At 41.5% G+C, this 16,587-nt stretch overlaps 1 protein-coding gene across 5 annotated transcripts in view; it reads right to left on the reverse strand.

The window, feature by feature from the left end:
• Fnbp1l (formin binding protein 1-like) overlaps positions 1-16,032 on the reverse strand; it is a 92,603-nt gene extending 76,571 nt beyond the window's left edge. For 4 of the 5 annotated variants that reach the window (XM_087624889.1, XM_087624895.1, XM_087624892.1 and 1 more), the window contains exon 1: positions 15,838-16,007. In XM_087624889.1, coding sequence (XP_087481015.1) covers positions 15,838-15,861 — 24 coding nt within the window. In that variant the 5' untranslated portion in view covers positions 15,862-16,007. 5 annotated transcript variants of the gene reach the window in all.
• Between the last annotated feature and the right edge of the window lie 555 nt (positions 16,033-16,587).

Below are 16,587 nucleotides of genomic sequence, written 5' to 3' on the forward strand. Positions count from 1 at the left end.
CCTTATTCTTCTGCCTCCTTCATTAGCAACTTTCTCCAATAACTTATCTTTCTGTACTCACTCTCTGTATACCTTGCATTTATTTTTTTCTTCTCCAGTTGCCTTCCTGGTGGCCCTAGTGAGAATGCCCCCATAGGCCCACACATTTCATTAACAGATGGAACTACCTGTGACGCCTCGGGAGGTGAGGCCTTGTAGGAGCTATGTCACTAGAGGAAGGCTCTGAGTGTCCAAAAGCCTGGCATCATGCCCAGTGTGCTCTCTCTACCTCTTGTTTGTGCTTGAGATGTGAGTAAGGCACAGTAGCAAGACCAACTGAGACATCATGCACTTTAACCCTTTGGAACTGTAAAGCCCAGTAAGCACTTTCTTTTATAAGCTCTTCTGGCCATGGAATTTTATTACAGCAATAGAAAAGTAACTAATATAGTGTAGTGTACACAAAAAGACCTTCTCCCATATAACAAATATGTAATCAAGATAAAGACATTAATGCTGATATAATTCTACCACTTAATTTTCAGATCAATTCAAATTTTGTCAACTGGACTAGTAATACCTTTCACAGGAAAAAGACAAAAATGAGATCTAGACTATGTCACAGTTACTGTCCTGCTGAAGTCCTTCTTGTCTTTCCTAACTCTCGTAGCCTTCATTTTTTTTTTTAAGTTTACAAACTACCATTTCTGTAAAGTAGTCAACAACTTTAGGCTATCTGGTGCCCATTTAACCCTGATCATGTTTCCTGGGCCACAAACACCCTGTGTCTTTGCATGCATTAAGGGAGGTGGCATACGATTTCAACCATCCTGTCACAACTGATCACTTGATTAGGAAGCCATCTTAAGATGACCTTAAGAACAAACAAAACCCACACATCTCCCTCATTCTTTAAAGTACTTTCTTACTTCCTGAAATAAGATTCTTCATTTTAGGTCATCTTGCATTTTTTTTCCTGCACTAACCTAGCATCAATTATATCTCAAAACAAAACAAAACAAAAGAATCCTTTTTTTCTTTTAGTGTGTGAAGATTTTCAGAAGCCAAGATTTTAATGCTAGGTATGCTCACTGCTGTTTGGGATATCTCTTTTACAAGGCTTGTCAATAATCAGAGTACACATAAACACACAACACACATTTAATTACTTCTTTATTGTATTGCTGTACCTATGTATATGTATATAAAAGTATAAAAGGTGTTTACAGCAAAATCTCTGATTCCAATCTAATAATACTTTGAATATTGCTAATACCATTCTCCGGAAGTGAAAACAATTCTGGCTCATTTTATCTCAGATACAGTTACTCACTTGAGCAATCCCCAGTGCATAGCCAATCTCTCAGGGCCACTGTTGGCACTCCCCCTCAGCCACCTTTTCCCTGTACTGGGTCACATGGTGCAGCTACTCTGGCCTCTTCCATCAGTCTATCGTCACTGTTTCCCCCATCCATCTATGGACACTTCCCTCCTTCATCAGCTGGTTCCACTACCTGAAGCTGACTGCCCTCATGTACGGATGCCTTCCTTACTCTATTTGGACTCCAATATACAACAATGGTTATATATCTTAGACTCTCTCATTTAGTCAGTCATTGACTTGGTGGTCTGATTTAACAGTGTCCTGTGGAAACCATCCTACTCTCTATTTGGGCCCTGGCTTACCACTCCCCATTCCTGATGTCCTCAAAACTCATGTTCTCAACCCCTGATCTAGGATATCACCTCTTCTGACTCTGTGAGGAAACTGACATTGTGTACAATCTCACCCCAACTACTCAGAAGGTAAAATACAAGAGGAAAGTCCTGCAACTCACTTTGGATTCTGTTTCACATCCCCCCACTTATCTCTAACTGAAAATATTCTTAATTAAACCATTTGCTAATTCTAAACCAAAGTGAATTAGTATATGTCCTAGAAATTTTCAAAAGTAAAAATGCACTCACACAGACTATATATATATATGTTTGTAACAGCCTGGTGCCACCAGCAATCTCAGCTATTCCAGGGGCTTAGGTAGGAGGGTCACAAGTTCAAGACCTGGCTAGGCAAAGTAAAAAGCTAAATCAATCAATCAATCAATCAATCAATCAATCAATCTCAATCTCTCTCTCTCTCTCTCCTCTCTCTCTCCCCCCCCTCCATCTCCCTCTCTCTAAAAGTAAAAGGCAGATGGGCAGATGGGGGGGGGGGTGTAGGTCAGTGGTACAGTGCTTATCTAGCATTTATAAGAACCTGGGTTCAATTCCCAGTACCAGAAAAAGGGAAATTTATTTCTGAAAATAAAATACTTAGATGGTCTCTACTTAGAATGGTATTCAGAATTAAAGGAAGAACTAAAATTGATGAAGCAGATGACGTAGAATACTAAAATTATTAACATTTTCAACTTTAGCTTTATAAGATAAAATGTTTTAACCATAAATGTATTAAAACAGGAGGTTACAATAGGATATCTAAAACAGAAGTATGATTTTTCATATCAAAACAAAAAGTGTCTCCTTTGTTTATCTACCTTTATTACTAAGTAAAATGTTCAGTTTCTAATTGACTTACATTTAGAGCACTCTTCCTTTACTCTCATATCTAGAAGTCTATACTTAACTTTACCAGCTTCATACTTAACTTGCTTTGTATATTTAAAGGCTTAATGAGAACTAGAATTATTTAAAATATGGAGTACTAAGAAGTTTGGAGGATGAACATACAGAGCCTGTCAGTATATAGACCATGTATGTACTAACATAGTGGCTTCCACCACGGATGTAAGAGAACTAACTGCCTTGGTGTCTTTATTCTAACAGGCAATTCAGTAGCTGCTCCTTATACATTCCAAATACTGAGGCAGCACACACTCTTCCTCTTCCTCCTCCTCTCCCTCTCCTCTCCTCCCCTCCCCTCCCCTCTCCTCTCCTCTCCTTCCCTCTCCTCTCCTCCCCTCCCCTCCCCTCTCCTCTCCTCTCCTCCTTTCTCCTCCCCTCCCCTCGCCTCCCCTCCCCTCTCTATAAAACTTCCTCCAGATCAATGTCTCTGGTCTGCACCATCTTCTCTAGAACCCTTCTCCATCTGTGCTTTTCTGAACCCCAACAGACTGCATCAGGGGATTCTCTTGTTTTCTTCTTCATCCTTGGGCTTGGGCTATAGGAGAGATAAGATAAAAGTGAGGTCAAGGTTCTTATTCCTCTGGTGACCTGCCTATCAGGAATCTGCAAGCTTCCTATGTTCCTCTACTGAAGTCGTATCAGGCACCCCTCAGTCAAAATTATGTAGGTGCATGGCAACTGTTTCCTCATTCCTTTAATCTCACCACTCAGATGGCAGAAGCAGGAGGCCATCTTGAGCTGGAGGCCATCTTGGTCCTCAGATCTATTTTCAGGACAGCCAAAGTGACACAAAGAAACCCTGTCTCAAAAACCAAAGACAAAATAAGCAAACAAACAAACAAAAGGAACGGATAACAACAAAAACCCTCCAAAGACTAAAGTACTAATAGCTTCACATTGTTACCATGACAACTATACTGTTGGTACTTTTTTTTTCATTGTTAGGCATAGTGATGCATTCCTGCAAAGTCAGTACTTCTGAAGTGAAAGCAAGAAGATGAAAAACTCAACAGATTACAAGGTAAGTTTAAGGCCAGAGTAACATGACCATCTCAAGAAACCTAAAATGTTTCTTTATTAAATGTTCTTTCATTAGCCCTTTAAGTGTGCTATTTCCTACCAGCTCCATGACTAATGCAGAACAGAAATGTGTGTTCAAAGATATGCTGAACACAATGCAAGACATTCTAGGACTGCAGAGATAGCTCAGCAGCTAAGGGTGCTGTCTGCTCTTCCAGAGGACCCAAGCTTGGTTCCTAGCACTTACACTGGACAGCTCACAGCCATCTACACCTACTGTTCCAGGGGTTTCAATGCCCTCTTCCTACCTCCATAGACACTGCATACATGTATTGTGCACATACACATACAGGCAAAATAGTCATACACATAAAATAAAAATAAGTAAATCTTTTTGAATGAAAAATGTTTCCCATGGGCCTCAATATAGTGTGGACAGTATTATCAGTATCTATTTTATAGTAAACTGACACACTGCTACGCTACCAAGAACAAATGTATCCTCTTTCTTGACTTTAGTATGCTGTCAAGGTTCTCCAAGGGTCTTCAAATTTCTAGCTTCATCCAGATTTTACTTTTCTATCAATATAATTCCTGATACTGATACACACTACCACAAGAATTTAAGATAAACTTTCACATAGTTAAAAGTTAACTGAAGTGAGCAGATATTGTTTCCAAAGTTATACAAATGGGCTGAAGGTATAGCCCAGTGACTTCTTAAGTGTTTCCAAGGTCCTGGGTTCCAGTCATAGCACTGGGGGGAAATATGCAAATAGGAAACCGGAACAGAAAAAGATGGTCTGATGATTAAGAGACCTGGCTGCTCTTCCAAAGAACCCAAGCTCAACTCTTAGCACCTACACAGAGGCTCACAACCATCTATAACTACACAGAGGCTCACAACTATCTATAACTACACTTCCAGGAGATTTGATGACCTCTATGGGCACTGCATGCACACACACATACATGCAGGTAAAACACCCATACCCATAAAATAGAAATAAACCAATCAAAACAAAGTTTTAAAAAGATGCTCAACACCATTTGTCACCTGATAAACACAAATCCAATTCTCAGTGAAGTGCTACTTTATACCTACTGTGATAGGTATGGCTATAATCAAAAAAGCAAATGAAGGACTAGAGAGATGACTTAGAAGTTAAGGATGCACACTGATCTTTCAGGACTCCAGTTCATAGCATCCACATTGGATGGCTCAAAATCACCTGCAATTCCAGTTCTGACATCCTCTTAGCGGTCTCTGTGGGCACCTACACTCCTATATACAGACAAAAATAATTAAAAATAAAAAGATCTTAAACGAAACTGTATTTTTTTTTAAAAGGCAGATGAAGGCCAGTGACATGGCTTAGCAGCAGGTAAAGACACTTGCCACCAAGCCTGAGGATCTGAGTTTGAGTGACAGAACGCACATGGTGGAAGGAGAGAACCAACTTACTTCTGAATCTCAATCTTCAAATTGCAGAAATTTAAACCTTTATACAATGCTTGTAAAAATGTAAAATGCAAATAAGCAGGAGATTCTTGAAACAGGTAACAGTTACTCAATGATTCTATAACTCTACTCCTAAAGAGAAACAACAGAAAAACCCTGTTTTGAAAAAAATAAAATAAAATAAAATATCCACTCAAAAACTTAGCATCTTCACAGCAGTATTATTCATAATAGAAAAACAAAGAAGCTCAAATGTCCAATGAAAGGGTTAATAAAATGTGCATATATACATAATTAATATTACTTGATAAAAAGAATGAAACACTCACTGATAAATGCTACAGTGTGGATGACCTTTGGCATCATTATGCTAAATGAAACATGGCCCATCAGTAGTGACCACATAGTTTATGATTCTATTTATGTAGATTGTTCATAACAGATAAAACTGCAAAGAAAGCTGAATGGTTTCCTAAGGCTGTCGGTAGGTGAAGAGGAGAAAATAAAGAATTGACTTTTAATAAATATCTTTTCTTCTGGCATGACCAAAAAAAGCATAGGAAATAGAGCACTGACAGGGAAGGCAATGGACAGATAAAAGCACATGGAAAATGGGAGGGAGTAAGAGAGAGGGATAGACAGAAGGGAAAATCAGAGGGAGGAAGGGAGCAGGTCAAGCAAGTGCATGTACACACAAATTCCTGTCTGAGTGTGAAGGTTACAGGTTGAAATGGGTGTGCAGACTGAGTGATTTATATAAAAATAGAATCAAGAGATGAAGACTGCTCAGTGGTTAGGAGCTCTTGTTGCTCTGCACACAACCCAAGGTCAATTCCCGCCATCAAATGGTGTCTCACAACCATCTGTCACTCCAGTCCCAGGGGCAGTCCCAGGGGAGCTGACACTCTCTTCTAACCTCCAAAAGCACCAGAACACATGTACATACAAGTAAAACACTCATACACATGAATAAAATACCTTTTAAAATCTTTTTAAAAAAGAAAAAACCCAAAAAGCAGAGCTGATTTCTCATAGTTCTGGTGCCTGCTGAAATTGCTCTCTACTTCCAAAATGGCCTCTCCATGCTGTACTGTCACAAGGTGAAGATGGGGGCACAATGAGGAGACTCTCTTGTCCTTCAAGTCCTTCATAAGAGTTCCAACCCCATGAGGGCAACGTCCTCATGGCCCAGTCATCTCCTAAAGATCACACCTCCACTACTGGGTTGCACTGGGAGATTAGAAGTTGAGGAGGGAAATACCAACCAACTATATTTAGGCTATTATGAATAATTCTGTAAAATACAGAATACAGTTATCTCTTTAACATTTCTTGTCATATTCTTTACATATATACCCGAGTGAGATTTTTTTGGATCATGATGTTCTAGTCCTAAATATTTAGGAACGTCCATATTATTTTTACATGTTATGCTAATTTTCATTTCCATCAAAAGTGGTACACTTCCATGTTCACCAACCCTTACTTTTTCATCGTTTTGCTAAAACCCATTTTTAATGAGATACAAGGTAATTATCTCACTGTGTTTCCAGTCTGCATTTTACTGATGAATAGCTGAACATTGAACATTTTTCTATATCTGTGTTAGACTTTTGAGTAATGTTTATTCAGGTCAATCGCCTAGTGTACATACATGTGCAAGTATGTAATGTAATGATGTGCATGTGTGGGCACACGTGTGCCACAGCACACACATGGAGGTCAGAAGATAACCTCAGGTGTCAGTCCTTGCCTTCTACCTTGAGGCGAGGTCTGAGTTGTTCTTTTCTGCATACACCACATTATGTGCCTTGTGCTTGCTCAGAGATTCTATCTCCACCCCCATCTCCCCATAAGAGCACTGAGACTTCAGGTTCATACTTCACATGCTAAGATTCAAATTCAAGTCCTCAGTGCACAGAAGCATTTATTTCCACAGCCCTGTATGTCTATTTCTAAGATCAGGTCGTGTATTATCTTGGTACTGTATCCCTTAGCAGATAAGTTTCCAAAAGATATCCTCCCACTCCAGACCTTTTCTTTGTTGTGTAGAGTTGTGTCTATTTTGCTTTTGCTATCAACAATTTTGGGGTCATATTAAAAAAAGAAATCTTTGTCAAGACCAATGTCATGGGATTGTCTTTGTTTTCTTCTAGTATTTTTATAGTTCCAGGTCTTCCATTTAGGTCTTTGCTCCATTTGGTTTTATTGTTTTTAGTGTTTAGGTTTTTTTGGTGGGGTATGGTAGAAAGTAAGGGTCTAGTGAGGTTTTCTCAAACAAACAAACAAACAAACAAACAAACAAAAACAACCTATCTTTGATCTAGACCAGTGTTTCTCAATGTGTAGGTCAAAACCCCTTTGGAAGTCAAATGACCCTTTTACAGAGTCACCTCGGAACATCAGAAAACAAATATTTATGTTATGATTCATAACAGTAGCAAAATTAGTTATAAAATAGCCACAAAAATAATGTTATAGTTGGGAGTCACATAACATGAAGAACTGTCTTAGAGGGCTGCAGCATTAGGAGGGTTGTGAAGCAAAGATCTAGACAGGAGTGTTTGAAAATATCCTCCAGGATACAAACTGACAATACTATTGGTGATGAAGGTCTGTTGGTAGAGTGCATGCCCAGAGTACACAAAGTCCTGGCTTCCATACACACACAGCACAGCACAAATAAGAGTAATGGTGGATACCGGTCATCTCATCATCAGGAAATAGAAGATCAGCTGTCCAAGGCCTTTGCAATGTTGCAAGTTTGAGGGTAGCCTAAGCTACAGGAGGTCTTAATCAAAAAACAAAACAAAACCAAAAAAAAAAAGCAGATTCATATATATACATATATATATATATATATATATACACACACACACACACACACACACACATCACATACACACACACAATAAATCAGCTTTTACCTATTAAGAACATAGTAACAAATATTAAAATCTCAATACAAGAAAATCCTGGTTTCATAATCATGACAAACTAGGTTATTTAAATCAATGTCACTTTTCTCCAGGATAGTCTAGATTAAAATCTGGATAAAATATATCTTAAATAAGCTAAAGTAACAAAAGACAAACCAAGGTGTTCTAAGTGTGAAATGCCCTATGCAGGTTCGTGTGTTTAAAAACTTGGCCCCCAGCTGGTGGTGCCGTTTGGCAAAACAGTAGAGACCATTAGGAGTAGTGTCTAGTGGAAGAAGTGTGTCTGTCAGTCAGAGGTAGGTCTTGAGGGCTCCAGCCTGCCCCAGTTCCAGCTAGACTGCGTACTGAGCCAGAAATATAAAAGAAACCATGCAAACCATAAGCTCCCAGCACCACTGACAAGAGCCGCCCAGCCACCATGCCCTCCCTCCTCCTATGGATTGTGCTTTATGAACAAGAAGCCAAAACAAATCTTTTTTCCCTTAAGTTGATTCTGTCAGGTACTTTGTCAGAGCACCAAAAAAAAAAAAAAAAAAAAAAAAAAAATATCCAGAAATGATGCAAAAAAAAAAAAAAAAAAAAAAAAAGCTACCACTGTTCTAGGAAGTTTGACAATTTTGAAATTTTACATCTGTTTTAATAAAATAGCAAGAGACACAACACAGAAAGAGAAAGCAAATCCTAACAACCACAAGTAAATTCTCAAACCTTAAACATGGTTCACGGTGGTTCCAGATTAGTGGTGATCTTAAACACAGAGCAAAAGAAGATTCCTAGGTATGCAACTGCCCATAGACGGATAGTTCTCATAGATGTCTGGTCAAAATGGAAAAGGACAAAAATGCAGGAGGACACACTGCACTTATATGAAAACCAACCCTCTGTTTCCCAGCTCACTAAGTTAATTCATATTGACCTTCCCTACAGTTAACATCCATCAGCCGTAGGAGCACTAACAAAAAACTGGGTGCTCACAGGTCTCCTTAGAATCTGAAGGGCCCAAAAATATGCTATTAAAGATGATCAGCTGCACTCAAATACTCAGGAAACAAGACTCCCAGGCCTAAAGAAGCCGAGAACATTTTCATATAAAGAGAGACAACTGGTTTCAATACCAAGTTATGAAAAAGATACCTCAGGCTAAAACAGATACAACAGATAACGCTACTCAGAATCCAAGAGGGAATGAATCCAGGACAGCTCACAGAAAGAACTATGAATGCTTAAGTCCCTTCTACAAGAAGGCACCAGATCTGGTATAACCCAGGCACACCCTGAAAATGCTCCCACATACTTTAAAACATCTCTACATTACTAATAATACTTAATACAATATAAATGCCATGTAAATAGCTGTTTTACTATATAGCTTAGGGAATAATAACCTGGGAGGAGGGTAAAGGTAATGTTTCTTGGTGTTCCATATAGATACAATCTTTTTGAAATATTTTCAAACCACAGATGGCTCACTACATTGGTACAAAACCCAGAGAAGGCCAACTAATTACACACCCAGGAGATAAAAACTATCTTAGTATCTAAAGCATAATTTAATTACAAAGTTATTGCAATCCATTGAAAAACTACCTTAGTATCCAAATCATATTTCAATTACAAAGTCACAGCCATACATTGATTACTCCACAAAATCAAGGAGTTTCTGAGAGCTCACTACAGCCAGCTGCTTGTCTAGAAAAGCAGAAACAAAACAGGTATGCTCACTTCCTAAAAATAAAATGCTAATGTGCCAAAAATGGGGATATCTGACTATAAATATATGCTGAAATAACATTGCAATAATAGCAATAAGCATATAAAAGATTTCACACCAAGTGCTAGAAATTAAACCCAAATACTTGACCAGGGAGCCACATCTCTCTCCCCCTCCCTCATTGAATAGTGTCCTATCAGGAAATTAAAGAGAAGCGGAGCAGAGCAGTTCACACCTGCAGTCCCAGAACCTGGGAACTGGAGGATGGAGAATTTAGAATTCAAAATCAGCCTCTGTTACATAGAAAATTTGGGGTCAACTTGGGGACAAGATCATGTCTCAACCAAACAACAACAAAAAAGAACATAAGGAAAAACTGCCTCTAAGCCCTAAATCTTAATATAAGTTTTGATTCAGTTGGAATATCTTACATAAACTATTTTTCACTATGCCTTTCTCAAAAGCTCCATACAAACCCTAAGTGCTGAATCCCACATTAACAAAGCAATCAGACATCATGCCCGATAGCATTCCTTTATATAGTAAACGAGGTTTCAAAGAACTAGTTAGAGCAAATTATGCAAAAGCAATCACAAATTTTACCACAATGTTATTTCAGAAACAAAAGAAAATGCTGACAAGCACGAATGACAATTTTAAAAAGATCTGTAGTCCCTATTTTCAAAAAACAATTTTCAAATTAAATGATTTATCATTCTATCATTAATTAGAAAGTGGTGTCTCACTTAAAAAACAATTTTATTACACACAAGAGAAAATTCTTAGTCCATAAATCAGCTCTCAAAATTCAAAACAGAGCAAAGTACCACAATCAAGCCTACTACCTTTTCCATTGAGGAGTCTTTCACTTCCAGAAACAGCTCTGCTAACTAAAGTGATACAGAAGCAAAAATATCAAATGGCAGATGAGGAGAGAGGGAGGGGTTAACAGTATGAACAAGTTGTAGTAATAACTCAGGTTAAGAAGATACAAGTCAGTTTCAGAACTAGTAACATACTACTGTACTGAAGGAACCAACATTTCAAATGTTTTTGCATGAGTGATGAAGCACATGCAATTATCTTCCAAAACCTAGAGGACACAGCTCAGCAGTTAAGAGGACTGGCTGCTATTCCAGAGGACCAATGTTCAATGCCCAACACCCATACCCCAGCTCACAACTACTTGTCACTCCTTTAACTCCAATTTCAGAAAATCCAGTGCCCACTTCTGACCTCTAAAAGCACCAGGCACATATATACACATATATACATTCAAGCAAAACATTCATATATATATATATATATATATAATAAAAATAGAATTTTTAAATAAATAAATAAAATGTAAAAGAATACCTCTTCCTTTCACCATAGAATGGAGAAGTAATTTCTGCTACTAAAGCAAATTAAGATTTCCTTCTGTGGATTTTTAATGATTCAAAAACTAGGTTGACTTTATGCTAATACATAGCTACACGTGCACAGACACACAAATACCATGTTCCTGAATCAAGCAGTCAGCCAAACCAACCTCTGTACCTGGTCCCTATCTCTGACTCACTGCTTTCAAGTTTCTTACACTTAACGCAAGTCACACCTAACCACTACGATCAGGTCGGCCAGAAGACATTTATTCACTGTCCATCAGTGCCAGGCTCTGTCAAAAGCATGCTGATAACTGAGGAAACAGTAATGAAGCAGACAATGAAAGAGCAATGAGTAAGACATGATCTCTGCCCTCTAGGAACTTGAGAATTCCCACAAGCACAACCTTTCCCGTTCTAAAACCTAGGTGAAGTGATGCAATCTTCCTAAAACTTTCCCTACAATGAACAGAAGAAAAAAGCAATTTTTTAAAAAATTAGTTTTAACCTTCAGTTGTCACTTTCTACTCATTTTAGTGCTACTTCTAAAGTCTTAAGTCACAGCTGGGAAGAGGGCTCAGGGGTTAAGATTACAGGCTGCTCTTCCAGAGGTCCCAGGTTCAGTTCCCAGTTCCCACATGGTGGCTTACAATCATCTCTAACTCCAGTTCTAAGGAATCTGATACCCTCTTCTGGCCTCCAAGGATACCAGGCACACATCCTGGTGTACAGACAAACTACATAGAGAAAAGAAAAAAGTAATAGTCTTAATCACATGAGCTCCTAGAGATTCATATTTCTATACAATTGATTCTTGTAGTATACATCCACAAAGCCTAGATTACTGTTTAAACCATATGAACACAAAATTAAAATCTGTTGGATGGCCCAACACCAGTCTTTTCCACATCCTTTAGTATGAGAACTAATACACATGGCTTCAACTGAAATACAGGGCAGCTCTCAGTTTAATTTACTGAGGTAGGGTCTCTCGGGGATGGCCAACTCTGGCCAGTCTAGTTAGCTATCTTCCTCAGGAAACTTGTGACTGCCTCCTGAGTACTGGGACTTCAAACAGCTGCCATACCTGTCTGACTTTTGCATGGGTTCTTGGGGATCTGCGCTCCAGTCCTCACACCTAAACAAACTGCTTTATCTACTAAGCAATGTTCCCTGACCCAGGTAGCAAAATTTTAATAGACCATATACATGTGATGTGTCTGACCTGTTTCTGTCATGTATATGCATATATACATACATGTTTATCACTACAAATATTTTTTCTGTTGAACTTTAATTGACTTCTCAGAAAGCTAAAATGTTACCTCCTGACAAGTCAAACTTACTGACTAGATGAAGGAGTTCTCTGACACCATTAGCTATAAAAGGGAAGTATTAATTACAAAATCTATGCTTGGGGGTAGAGAGATGGCTCAGCAATTAAGAGTACTTACTGCTCTTGCAGAGGATCCATGTTCAACTCCCAACACCCATAAAGCCGGCTCACAACATCTGTAACTCCAGTTCCAGAGGATCTAGCATCCTCCAAGGGCACCGGGCACACACATGGTGAATAGACATATTTGCAGGCAAAGCACTCATTTACATAAAAGTTTTAAAATCTATACTTTGTGAAATCACTGGTTCATAGTTAGCTATGATCCTCCATTCTTTGTATGATAAAGAAGTCAACATAATAAGCAATGCACAAGATGTCACACACAGCTAATCATGCATCCTGGGAAAAAATGCAGGCTGTTGACTCTAACCATCACCTCACTTAAATGCTCATTTAAAACTAGAAGTCTCTTAAAGCACAGCTCAAATACAGTTAATACAGTTAATGCAAAAAGCCTCAAAAATACAAAACAAAAGCCTGACCTAATCCATTTAGCAAATTACTGTTAGTTCTGAAACCCAGTGCCACAAATACAACAGTTTTATAGACTACCTTTATTTCAAAATTTAACATAAAACTTTAAGAAGCATTAAAACAAGCAAGCTATGGTAGTGTACACCTGTATCCCCAGGAATTCAAGACCAGCCTGGGCTCTACTGTGAAACCCTGCTAAAGAAGAAAGATTAAAATGGCAAAGGGGGAGGGGACTGAAAAGAAAGTTGATAAAGTGGCAAGTCCAAAGACCTGAATCCACAAAGGAATGAGTAAGTAAAACACCCAGGCATAATCCCAGGACTGAGGAGCCAGAAGCTCCCTGGCAATGAGGCTCACCTAATCCGCAAGCTCAAAACAAAGGAGAAATCCTGTTAGAAAAAACCAAGGTGGAGGGCTCCACAAAAACACCGGTTTGACCTCCGTCCTCCACATGCATGCATACCCACACATGCAAACACACACATAAAAGATACAACAGCAAAAACCACCAGTTACAGCAAATGACTCAAGTTTGAGCATGTAATTATATATCATTACATTTTTTCTTAAAATGAATTTTCAATAATTAAACCTTTAGGACAGTCATGTGACCCTAAAGATAAAATGTGACAACTGTTTTCTATATTTAAACTTTGATGCAAATTTTCCAAACATCAAATTCCCAATGACCACAGACAGTATAGGTGTTTGTATTATACTGCAACCTACTGGAAAACACAATCTCCTCATTCAAAGCTGTAAACAAGGACTAGAGGACATGGCTCAACAGTTAAGAACACTTAACTGCTTTTGCAGAGAACCTAGGTTCAAATCCCATTACCCACATCCAACAACTCGAAAGCACCTGTAACTCCAGCTTCAAAGAATCGTGGGTCCTCCTAACCTCCTTAGGCACCCATTCATATGCATGCACATGCATACACACATGCACACACAGACTAAAAAATAACTGTTTTTAAAAGACTACAAAGTCCAATCAGGTTTTATGCTTTGTTCAATGGCTAAGAGCACTTGCTGCCTTTGCAGAGCACCTGAGTTTGGTTCCCAGCATTCGTGATTAGCCTCATAACTGTCTGAACTACAGCTCCAGGGGGTCTGATGCCCTCTTCTGGCTCCTTTGCCAGATATACCCAGATTCAGCCACGAATAAATACATGATTTAAAATTTAAAATAAGGGGCTAGAGGTAAGACTTGATGGCAGTGTTCCTGTCTAGTATGTGTGTGTGAGGTCTTGGGTTCGATCACCAGCACCAAATAGATAAATAATAAATTTTGTAAATGGAAAATAAAACTATACCCATCTCCATTCACTGATGACACTGTAATGCATCATAAAATGTACAAATAAAAGGGGGTGAACCTTAATCGAAGCAGCAATTGGAGGGAGAGTCAGGTGAATCTCTGAGTTTAAGCACAGCATGGTCTACATGTCGAGTTCCAGGCCAGTCATGTTTATAGTGAGACTATCTCAAACAAACAAACGCGAAAACAAACGGGAAAGGACCAATAATGCCTGGAAATCTAACTGATGTTACATGATTCGTTTACAAATGACGCTCAGTATTATAAGAACAATCAGTGGAGAGGCTCCTGAGGTATTTTGTCTTGGTGGTATGTTTGCAGACTGGGCAAACACTTGTGCAGAGTGTTACAGGACAGATTCCTGGGGCTGGGTTAAGTAGGTGACTAGATGAGCTTTTAAGTGTCGCTTCTAAAATTCCCAATCTACAAAACACGTGGGAAAAGAGAAAACATTCGGCCTTCCGATTAAAACGATCTGCTTCGAATCCCAGTTTAGAGCACATACTCAAAACTTGTTCCTCCTCTCCCGCTACAGAGATTTTCCGAGATTTTCCCAAACAAAGGCACGGAAAATATGCACAGGTGGGATAAAAAGGGGAGTGGCAGAGGCTAGGCGGCGCTCGAGACAGCGCCCCCACGCCGCCAAGGTTCCTGGCGGCACCTGAGAAATCACTGCCCTGCACACCTCCACCCTCAGGTGGCCGCGTCCTGAGCGAATTCCCCGACCTATAACCCTCCGCCTGCACCTTGGTCGCGCATTGGGTATTGTCTGTAGCCTCCAGCGCCCAGGAAAAGCACGAAAGAAAGACCAAAAGGGGAGGGGGGGCTCGGACAGACAGACAGGCGCGCGCGCACACACACACACACACACACACACACACACACACACAGGGAGAGAGAGAGAGAGAGAGAGAGAGAGAGAGAGAGAGGTGAGAATAAAGAACGAGAGGGAAATCAAGCAATCCGCAAGCCGCGCGCTCCTTTCGGCAAAATGAGCGTCCCTTCCTCGATCCCTCTACCTAATTCGGGTCACAAATGCAGACCCGCCAGCCCAAAGAGCCTGCAACCGGAGCTGGCCGGCGCCGAGTCGCGGGCGCCCTCGGTCCGGAGCAAGGAGGCAGCAAGAGAGGGAAATGGGCGTGTGGGTTGGGCCTGGCTGGCCCGAGGCCGGGCAGGGAACAAAGCCGCCCGGCTCCCCCTACCTGGAACTGGGGCGTCGCCCAGGCGCGCGGCGCGGGGATCCGAGCGGCGCCCCTTCGGGACAATAGCTCCCTCCCCCGCCGTCGGGCGCGGGGTACAAAGGCGCGGCGCGGGACCGGGCGCCCGTCTGCAAAGTCAGGCGGAGGCGGGAGAGGGGACCGTGGCGGCCGTCTAGGGTTGCGGCCCGGCCCCTTGGAGGGAGTACAGAGCAGCCGCCCCGTCGCCTCCCCGCAGTCGAGCGGGCTCTCGCGGCACAAAGAGGCGCGGAACCCCGCGCCGCGCCAACCCCGGGGCTCCCGCCGCCGACGGCGCGAGCCTCTCGGCTCTTCACACTCACCCACAGCTCGGTGCCCCAGCTCATGGCGGAACCTAAGGCGACTGGCGCCGGCAGGCTGCTCCCGCTGTCCGCTCGCCCCGACTTTCCCTTCTCAGGACCGGGCCGGCAAGTGTCTGCCTCGAAAGCTGCCGCCACCACCGGGTTCCCCAGTGAGTGAGAGAGACACGACTGAAGCGAGCTGCCGCCGCGTCCCCGCCTCCCGGCAGCGGGGAGGGAGGGGGCCGGGGCCGAGGGGAGGCGGGACGGCGGGGAGGGGGCGGGCCGCGGTGCACCCTGGGATCGGGGCGGGCCCGCACTCGCGCGCGCGGGGGCTGGCGGGGTCCCTTCGAAGCTGCTCTTCCCGCACTCCTCCGACCCTCGGCGGTGTCCGCTCTGGCCGCGGGGCTCAGGGAAAGCCGCACTCAGACTCCCACTCCAAGATGGAGAGCGAAGGAGGACGCCCACTGCCCCTGCCTTGCTCTGAGACCCCTCAAAGGCGACCCCACACGTCAGCGGTCCCCTGCCGACCACTGACAAAGAAAATCTCTCCAGACGTTTGAGCAGAGGGGTGTGAGCGTGTGTTCAGTTAAAAACCTTTCTTGTTAAGGTACTTCTCCTTCCAGGCTTGGCGCTTCAGCCTCTGATCTTCGGGAATCACAAACGTGTGTAAAGGTCAAACGTCCAATGTGAATGCAACGTGTCACACGACGTGTCTGTTTTAATAGAGCATTTTGATTTGATTGTAAGGGAAATCTTTTTTTTTTTTTTTAA

This window comes from Rattus norvegicus, chromosome 2 (genome assembly GCF_021556685.1).
Source record: "Rattus norvegicus strain SHRSP/BbbUtx chromosome 2, alternate assembly SHRSP_T2T, whole genome shotgun sequence".
Lineage (NCBI taxonomy): Eukaryota > Metazoa > Chordata > Mammalia > Rodentia > Muridae > Rattus > Rattus norvegicus.